This window comes from Crocuta crocuta, unplaced genomic scaffold, assembly GCF_008692635.1.
Source record: "Crocuta crocuta isolate KB4526 unplaced genomic scaffold, BGI_CrCroc_1.0 scaffold1161, whole genome shotgun sequence".
Taxonomy (NCBI): domain Eukaryota; kingdom Metazoa; phylum Chordata; class Mammalia; order Carnivora; family Hyaenidae; genus Crocuta; species Crocuta crocuta.
This window is the reverse complement of record NW_027531894.1, coordinates 451,356-460,481: the sequence shown is the minus strand read 5'-3', so window position 1 is coordinate 460,481 and position 9,126 is coordinate 451,356. Positions and strand designations below refer to the sequence as shown.

General features: G+C 58.1%; 3 protein-coding genes across 3 annotated transcripts in view; 1 reads left to right on the top strand and 2 right to left on the bottom strand.

Annotated features, from left to right (window-relative positions):
- B4GALNT4 (beta-1,4-N-acetyl-galactosaminyltransferase 4) overlaps positions 1-750 on the bottom strand; it is a 42,402-nt gene extending 41,652 nt beyond the window's left edge. Inside the window, 1 exon segment of the mRNA XM_077773407.1 lies at positions 709-750. Coding sequence (XP_077629533.1) covers positions 709-750 — 42 coding nt within the window.
- A 1,032-nt stretch (positions 751-1,782) lies between these two features.
- Positions 1,783-2,859, top strand: LOC144239371 (interferon-induced transmembrane protein 3-like). Its single transcript, XM_077773406.1, has 2 exons — positions 1,783-2,163; positions 2,740-2,859. Exons 1-2 carry the CDS (start codon positions 1,978-1,980, stop codon positions 2,857-2,859), a joined length of 306 nt encoding a protein of 101 aa, XP_077629532.1. The 5' UTR covers positions 1,783-1,977.
- Positions 2,860-7,993: 5,134 nt separating this feature from the next.
- Positions 7,994-9,126, bottom strand: LOC144239344 (interferon-induced transmembrane protein 3-like). The gene is made up of 2 exons (XM_077773371.1): positions 8,777-9,126; positions 7,994-8,278 (listed from the first exon to the last, which is right to left on the bottom strand). Exons 1-2 carry the CDS (start codon positions 9,023-9,025, stop codon positions 8,096-8,098), a joined length of 432 nt encoding a protein of 143 aa, XP_077629497.1. The 5' UTR covers positions 9,026-9,126; the 3' UTR covers positions 7,994-8,095.

The following is a 9,126-nucleotide window of genomic DNA, read 5'->3' as shown; positions in this document are numbered from 1 at the left end:
AGAGGGTGTTTTTTTTTTTTTTTTTTTTTTTTTTTTTTTTACTTTTTGAGAAACCTCCATACTGTCCTCCAGAGTGGCTGCACCAGTTTGGATTCCAGCAACAGTGCAAGAGGGTTCCCCTTTCTCCACATCCTCACCAGCATCTGCTGTTGCCTGAGTTGTTCATTTTAGCCATTCTGACAGGTGTGAGGTGCTATCTCGTCATGGTTTTGATTTGTATTTCCCTGATGCTGAGTGATGTTGAGCATGTTTTCATGTGTCTGTTGGCATCTGTATGTTTCCTTTGGAGAGATGCCAATTCAGATCCTCTACCCATCTCTTCACTGAATTATTTGTCTTTTGGGTGTTGAGTTTGATTAAGTTCTTTATAGGTTTTGGTTACCAACCTTTTATCAGACAAGTCATTTGCAAATATCTTCTCCCATTCTGTAGGCTGCATTTTAGTTTTGCTGATTGTTTCCTTTGTCGTGCAGAAGCTTTTTATCTTGAAGAAGTCCCAATAGTTTATTTTTGTTTTTTGTTTTCCTTGTCTCAGGAGACATCTCTAGAAAGAGGTTGCTACAGTTGATGTCAAAGAGGTTACTGCCTGGTCACACAGTAGGACAGGGAAGAGGCACTGGGGGGTGCTTGGAAAGTTCAGGGGAGAAAGGGGACGGACCTGACCTGAGGCCACAAACAGCAGAGTAGGGGGACTGGTGGGTGACTGACATTGAGCGAGGACTGGAGAGGGGGCGAGGCGTCTGTCGGCATTGCTTCTTGTGTGCAGAAGGGACAGTGTGGTGGTAATAGCAGTGGAGTTACAGCAACTGCTTTACCGCAGGGACAACATTTCTCTTTCTCTGATGACCCCATCTTTCCGTGGGGGTGGATTGAGGCAGAAGAGGAAAGAGTACAAGTTCAGGAAGGACCAGGAGTGGGGCAAGCATCTTGGGGAGCCGGCTCTGTTTCTGTGTTCTCCCCACCCTTCCCCTTTTACTTACTTATTTATTTAATATTTAAAAAACTTTTTTTTTTTTTTGAGAAAAAGAGAGAAAGTGGGGAGAGGGGAAGAGAGGAAGGGAGACACAGTATCCGAAGCAGGATCCAGGCTCCAAACCATCAGCACAGAGCCCAGTGCAGGGCTTGAACCCACCAACAGTGAGATCATGACCTGAGCTGAAGTCAGATACTTAACTGACTAAGCCATCAAGGTACCCCGTCCCCACCCTTCCCCTTAAGATCCTGGGCGTTAGGTGACATGATGGGGGAAGGGAGGAGGGAGGCAATGTGGGGCCCTCAGATGAGCCAGCCCTGTGCTCCAAGCAGCTGCCAAATGGCCGGGATGCTCCTGTCTCCAGCCACAGCTGGCTCCTGGTTCCCAGGGACCCTTGGGAGATGCTGGAGGCTCCCTTCCAGGGCAGGCTGCTGGGTCCTGACCTGCAAGCAGCAAACACCCACTCCCCTCCCTGGAACACGGACTTCAGATCCAGGAAAGGTCAACAGAATCCAGAGAGGAGGCCTGTGACGGCTGAGGTGTGGGCTTCGGGCACTTGGGGGGCTCTCTCTGGGGGCTGGAGGCCTGCAGCAGGCTTGGGGCTGGGGTGAGGGGAGGGTGGGGAGACTCACATCTGAGGAAGAGTCCCCAGGGCCCACACATGCCCTTGACTGAGGCCTGTGTAGGAGAGCTGAGACAGGATCTGGCCTGGGGGCCTGGGACAGGAAGCCCCCCTGAGACCACAGCCCTTCCTCCCGCCCCGCCCCGCCCTGGTGTAACCTGACACCCTGTACTTGGTCCACCTCCCTACTGCCCAGCCAAGTCGCCCAGTTACAAAACACCGGGCATAGGAAACTTCTGAGAAAACAGAAGTGCCAAATTGAGACAGGAGGAGGGGACTCTGATATGGGGCTCAGCTTGAGCAGGGACCACCCACATCCGGGCTTAACCCCACAAAAGGTCCAGGCTCTGGCATCCCAATAGCACAACTGGCCCTCTTCAACATGATCAAGGAAGAGCATGATCTTTCTGTAATGGCGGCGCCCCAAGGCTCAGCTCCCATGGGGACCACCGTGATCAACATCCAGCCTGAGATGTCCCTGCCCGACCACATCGCCTGGTCCCTGTTCAACACGATCTACATGAACTGGTGCTGCCTGGGCTTCGTGGCATTTGCCTACTCCGTGAAGGTGTGTGTGTGGGGGGAGGGGGGATTCTCCCAGAGAGTGCAGGTGAGCCTGTGGAGGGACACCTGCCCAGAGGGCACTTGAGGTGTGGAGAGTCCATGTGTGTGCGCGAGCGTGTGTGTGTGTGTGTGTGTGTGTGTGTGTGTGGCTAGTGTAACCATTCCCAGGGGGAGCAAAGGGTAAGGCCACATGGGAGTGCATGGGAAGGGCAGGGTCAGCCTATGTCCCCACCATCCCAAAGAAGTTCTTCTTCCCAGAATAATTAGGGAAATTATTAGACCTCAAGTCTGGTCCAGAGTGGACACAACGTACTCAAAGGCTGTTCCGCCCTGATGGGGCGTGAGGCCAGTGAAGAGGCCGTGCAGAAGGGCAGGCCCCGGGGTCTGCAGGAGAGGCTGAGAGCCTGAAGAAGGAGCTGGAGGCCCCTAGAGGGAGAGGACCCAAGGGGCCCTGTCCTGCTCAGGCTCCAGGGAATGGAGAGGGTGGGTCCCCGACCTGGGTGAAGGGCCTGTGGACGGGGACCAGCCTGGCTCTCACCAGGACCCGCGCCTGATCCCACTCTCCATCTCTTCTCCCCAGTCTAGGGACCGGAAGATGGTCGGTGACATGATTGGGGCCCAGACTTATGCCTCTACCGCCAAGTGCCTGAACATCTGGGCCCTGGTCTTGGGCCTCCTTCTGACTATTCTGAACTTCTGAACTATGACGTTCATCATTCTGAAACTCACTGGCTTACTGACTATTTCACTATACATATAATAGAATAAGAGGGAACAAAGAGGCTACGACTAGATGCATGTGGCCAAGGACCATGTCCTCACCATCCACTGCTGGCCATGCTTCTTGGGCTCTTGGGTCCATCCCTCAGAACCCAGCCCTTTACCCTGTCATAGAGATTACCTGACCACAATTGAATGCAATAAAATACACTTGTGTGTGACGGTGCAGTGATGTTTCGTGGGTGGGGGGTACTGCTGAGTGTCGCTGGCCTGCCCCTGAGACTGAACCCACCTCGCCCCTTGCCCAGCTATGCATCCCTGGGGTGGGGGGCAGGGCCTATCCTCTGGGAAGGCCACGGGGTTCTGTATCTGTGGATGCCATTGCCAGAGCCCTGGCCCTCCCAGCACCTCCTGGGAGATCTAGACGTTGCTGCATCCTGCACCCTGCCTCCTGCAGACCCCCAATTCTGTCCTTGCGCCTCTGGGGATGAGGGTGGGGACAGCCCGTGGCCCAGGGGAGGGCCAGAGCTCTCCACCGTGGGCTGACTGCAGAAGCCAATGATCAGACCTGGTGAGGAAGCCTGGATGGACAGGAAGCCTGAGAGGAAGGACTCACTCCCTCAACCCAAACTGAAGTGGCCCTGCCGGGAGCAGCGGCTGCCCAGTGCCCCAGGAAGGGTCTCCCAGCCACTGGGGGCCCTCAGGCATTGGTGTGAGCTTTTGCCAGAGCCCAGCCACTCCTGGGGACCAGAGGGCCATCCTCAGCCCCTGCAGGAGGAGCTGCCCCAGGCAGGCATTCCTGTCCCAGGCCCCAGAGGGAGTGGGTGGGGTCACACTCTGGTGGCCAAGCCACCATGCCCTGCACAGCCACCCTGGAGAGGCTGGCGAGTCCCGGTGGCCACAGGCAGGTGTCAGGGAGGGAGCCCCTTGTCTGCCTGCGCCTTGCCCTTTGGGACGTCGAGGCTCGCCTGGGTTCCTGCAGTGGGTCCAGGTCAGTCCCGGCCACTCTGCTCCCGTGAAGTCTGCAGCTCTTCACGCTAGGTTCCCGGTTCAGTCCCGGCAGGAGGTCCACACCCCTCATGTCAACCCGTGCAGCGCTTCGCCCCGGACCGAACTCTGGTTGGGGATGCCCTGAGTGGACCGTGAAGCGCATGGGGTGCCCCGGCTCCCCAGGGGTCCACCCGTGTGAGCAGCAGCTGGGCAGTCCCAGGGAGGTGGGTCGTGGAGAGGGGACGCTGGTGGATTCACCCCAGCGGGTCCGGGAACGACTTGCTCCTGGCCGCCCAGGGGCCAGCCGGGGTCGGGGAAGGGCGTCGCCTCCGTGTGTCCCAGACCCCTGCCCAGCCGGACAGGAGTCTCAGCCTTCTGGACTCGCAGTGGGGGGACCTGGCCAACTCTGCACATTCTCATCTTGAGCCCCTTGCCTCGCCCCTCAGAGCTCTCCTGCTTCTCCCCCAACCTAAAGAGGCTTCACACTCATGTTCCCTGGAGCCTCCTCACTAGATTCCTGGTACCCACCTTCTTACCAAGGCTTCCATCCAAACCCAGGGTAGAGCAGGTGAAGCTGGAGAAGCCATCACCGTCGGGCTCTGCCAGGCAGGACGGTGGGACACCCCGCTCACAGATGGAGGGCGAGGGCCAGCCATGCCACTCAGTGCTGTGGACGGTCACCTGCTCTGCCCCAGGGTGGATGGTGGGACACGCCGACAGGGGAACAGAGCAATGATGGCAGGATGTGGAGGCCAGGTGGGTGCAATAACTGCCAACAGCCACCGCAGCACTTGGTCACACCGTTCTCTTGCGTCCCGAGAGGCAGAAGGGAAGGACAGGCAAGTGATGTTCCTCAGCCTCTTCCAGCCAAGGAAGCAGGGATGGGAAACCAGGACCCTGAGCCTGCACTGTGACCTGGTCTCAGAAAAAAATTCCGGTCCCGAAAGAGTGTGGAACCCACAGGGGAAGGATGAGCGCCCGAGGGACTGGGGCAGAAGCGCGTCTCCAACGTCTGCACACAGCGCATGACAGACTCTTTGTCCTGGACCCTGAAGACACTAGAATCGTACAGCTTCGAAAATGTTGGACTCAGGGCCCAGGTAAATATCTCCACAGGCAAAGCCTCATCCTGGCCCCTTTTTCAGGTTGGGCACATCGCATCCAAGGAATCGTGGGGCTCCAGACCCGAAATCAAACTCTCAGGGGGGCCCTGGAGCCTCCTGAGACAAGTAACGGGAAAAGAAATCACTGGTGGTTGGCTCATCCTCACACTGGGTCAGCGGTCCTCAGGGTTAAGAGCCGTTGTGCTGTGGGCAGCCAGGTGGAGATGTCTGCAATTGCTCCCCACTCCCCACCCCCACCCCCAGCCGAGGGAGAAGTAAAGAACAGTGCCTCATCCCGGGAAGAGTAGCAGGACTCAGCGCCACCCTGAACCCTCACAGGCGCAAGGGTGCTGGTGCCCACCAGAGCCCCATTTCATTCACCAGTCTGACCCCCAGACCCAGATGGACCCTGGCAGAGACAGTGGAGTGCTGCCGACAACCCGGTGGGAGCCCCGCGTGCAGCTGCTGTGCCAGATGTGGACCCAGTCATCCTCAGGGCTGGGGTGTGTGGACAGTGATCTGCCAAAATCTGTCCTATCCTATCTCTAAGGACGGACATGGGCCACCAGGTGGCAGACCTGCCGACCATGGGCAGGGCTGTGCCAGACCCACCAAGTCAGCACTGATGTGTGAGAGGATGGAGGTGGAATGTTCCAGATCAAACAGGCAGTTTGCGCTAGCCGCGTCATCCACCACTGCTGTCCACACCTGTCCCTCTGCTCTCACCAGGACTGCAGGGAGAACCCCTTGGGACCAGACGATGGAAAAGGAAGATTTCCCAGCCTGGTTCTCCAGGGGGCAGCTCGGTGTGAGGCAGAAATCTGGACAGAGGTGGGACTTGCACCCATGCCACTCAAGGGTGTCCTGGAGTCTAATGCTCTATATACCCCCTCACTCAAGGGTGTCCTGCAGTCTAATGCTCTATATACCCCTCACTCAAGGGTGTCCTGGAGTCTAATGCTCTATATACCCCCTCACTCAAGGGTGTCCTGCAGTCTAATGCTCTATATACCCCCTCACTCAAGGGTGTCCTGCAGTCTAATGCTCTATATACTCCTCACTCAAGGGTGTCCTGGAGTCTAATGCTCTATATACCCCCTCACTCAAGGGCGTCCTGAAGATCCACGGGAAGGGAATGGCTCCTTGGAGCACAGCTGCAAGCTGGCACTGGCCACCCTATTAGTGTGGGGAGAAGTGGACGCTTATAGAGTGGACACAGAGAGTGTGTCCCAGCGCTGCAGGTTGGCGGGAGACAGAGTGGAGGGTGGGATCAGGGACTGGGATGAAGGCCTGCTGATGTAGCCACACAACTGGGCACACAGATTACATGTTACCTTCAGGATAAAATCCAGGCTCAATAAACTGAGAGACGTCCTGTCGGAGAGCTGATCCACCTCCAGGGAAATAGTGAGTCCATCTGAGCAGGCCCACGACTAAAATTAAATCCTGTAATCCATCAATCACATAGATTACGTAACACAAAAGCCATCATTCTTAAAACACATCCCTTGGCAGTGACATCAGGACATTTTACCTTTGTGCACGTGCGGGGGCGTCTTCAGCAGCTACACCGTGGAAAGGGTCACCCAGGTGAGCTACTGCCTCAAGCAGGGGGAGCATGTCGGTGGCTCCAAATGACGTGCGGTGGGGGTGGCACCCACAGACACTGCTGAGTGCAGCACATCAGGACTCGGGGGGGGGCACCCACGGGGGCCTGCAGGCAAATGTCCCAGCCCCTCCCTGACCTCACCCCACACGGACCTCACATGGCACCCCACACGGACCCCACACGGAACGCCCACGGCACCCCACACGGCACCCCACACGGAACCCCACACGGAACCCACACGGAACCCCACACGGANGAACGCACACGGCACCCCACACGGAGCCCCACACGGAGCCCACACGGCACCCCGCACGGAACCCACACGGAACGCCCACGGCACCCCACACGGCCCCCACACGGCACCCCACTGCATGCAGGCCAGGACTGCAGGTGCCAAGACAACTACTTGAGGGCCCCTACCCCAGGCTGGGTGGTGCTGGCAGGTGGGATGTGAGGATGGCACTGGGGCCTGCNGGGAAGCGTCCCAAGCTTCTCCAAAGGGCGCTGGAGAGGAATATTCTCTTCAGGCTTTGATTGTAATGGTCCCAGGAGGAAGATGGATGGGCAGGACTCCTGAGATGCCCGGGTTCGGTCCTGAGGGTGGATTAGGGTAGGGAGGGCAGACGTGCTCCTGGCACAAGAGGGTCCGGGTGGCTCCTGGCCAAGGCTTTGGGTCCCTTTCCAGGCACACTGCGGGTCCAGGAAGGTCAGAGCTGCCCTGCCCTTTGGGCGGGATTTGGGGCCTGCCCCTTGCCGACCCAGAACAAGTCCCTCCCCACCCCGGAGGGGCAGATCCACCAGCGTGCCCCTCTCCACCCAGAGTACCCCAACCCACCTAGTGCATCCCTGAGTTAGGGCACTTGGCTGGGAGCAGGGACAGAGGTGTGGGTGAGCCCCAGCTGGGCCGGGGTGTCAGGGGAGGAAAGGGGAGGCAGTCACTGCCCCAGTCCCACCTCGCCTGTCCAGCTGGTGTGGGCTGGGTCAGCACTGGGTCATGCACAGTGCCCACAACGTGGGGTCATGACAGACGAGGTAAGGGAGCTGACTTCAGTCAGGGCAAGGGCAGGGCCAGCGTGGGCTGCAGAGGTGGACTGTGGACTCCCTGGGTCAGGTGCCCTGCAACTTTCCCCAGCCAGTGGATTCCTGGAAGCTGAGAACATTCTGGACTCAGTGCCACCTTTCCACAAATGAACCCATTTGTTCAGGGCTCAGACCTCTGGGAAGGAGGAACCCTACAACATCTATTGTCCGTTAGTCGTCCCGAGACTGAAGCCAGACACACGAAACGCCGGAGGACGTGCTGCCCACCACACACAGGACACAGAGCAGGGTGTAGGTGGGCAGGGGGGACCTGGGCACAGGGCAGGCTGGACAGTCTCAGCGGGGCCCTCCCCAGGTACCAACACAGCACCCTCACACACACGTGCTTTATTGAATTCAGTTGTAGATTGCCGTGTACACCAAATGCCGCGACAGAAGTGACAGTCTCAGGCCATGGGTGGCTACTAGTACCCTCAGTAACGGTTTACCATCTCTGAAATTGCTTGGAAAACCACCAGCGAGCCAGTGGCGCAAAGAATGATGAACGTAATAGTCAGAAGGATGCCCAAGACCAGGGCCCAGATGTTCAGGCACTTGGCGGTAGAGGCATAAGTCTGGGCCCCAATCATGTCACCGACCATCTTCCGGTCCCTAGACTGGGGAGAAGAGATGGAGAGTGGGATCAGGCGCGGGTCCTGGTGAGAGCCAGGCTGGTCCCCGTCCACAGGCCCTTCACCCAGGTCAGGGACCCACCCTCCCCATTCCCTGGAGACTGAGCAGGAGAGGGCCCTTGGGTCCTCTCCCTCTAGGGGCCTCCAGCTCCTTCTTCAGGCTCTCAGCCTCTCCTGCAGACCCCGGGGCCCCTCTCTCTGCTTAGGTCCAGCGACACCCTCTCCCCAGTGAGACACAGCTTCCTGTGAGTTCCTTTGTTCTTTCTGGCAGAGCCTTGGAGCCACATCTCAGTCTGAGGGATGTCCTTGGAATCGTGGGGACAAAGGCTGCTCCTGCTCATCTCCAGGCCCCTCCTGCAGCCTCGATGCTACACACACGAACTCCCCAAGCCCACCCCACGTGCCCTCTGGGCAGGCGGACCTCCACAGGCTCACTTGCACTTTCTGGGAGAATCCCCCACCCACCCACACACACACACCCACCTTCACAGAGTAGGCAAATGCCACGAAGCCCAGGCAGCACCAGTTCATGAAGATCGTGTTGAACAGGGACCAGACGACATGATCGGGCACAGACGTCTCACTGCGGATATTGATCACGGTGGTTGTCACCGGAGCTGAGCTCTGGGGTGTCCCGAGTACAGCCACCTCGTGCTCCTCCTTGAGCATCTCATAACTAGGGGGGACACCAGTGTGGGTGCCAGGAAAGAAGGGCTGGGAATTGCGGTTCATGGTGAGAGACAGAGCAGCTGTGGTCCCGATGCTGGAGCGTGATTTGGGCTCTCCCTTTCGGGTAGTTTCGATTTCTCCAAAGATTCCTTTTAATGGTATTT

What these genes read in the sequence shown, in the direction of transcription:
- LOC144239371 (XM_077773406.1), top strand. Translation starts at nt 1,978, where the DNA reads ATGATCAAGGAAGAGCATGATCTTTCTGTAATGGCGGCGCCCCAAGGC. An exon ending in CATTTGCCTACTCCGTGAAG is followed by an intron (nt 2,164 to 2,739) that starts GTGTGTGTGTGG and finishes TCTTCTCCCCAG; the next exon opens with TCTAGGGACCGGAAGATGGT.
- LOC144239344 (XM_077773371.1), bottom strand. Translation starts at nt 9,025, where the DNA reads ATGAACCGCAATTCCCAGCCCTTCTTTCCTGGCACCCACACTGGTGTC. An exon ending in CATTTGCCTACTCTGTGAAG is followed by an intron (nt 8,279 to 8,776) that starts GTGGGTGTGTGT and finishes TCTTCTCCCCAG; the next exon opens with TCTAGGGACCGGAAGATGGT.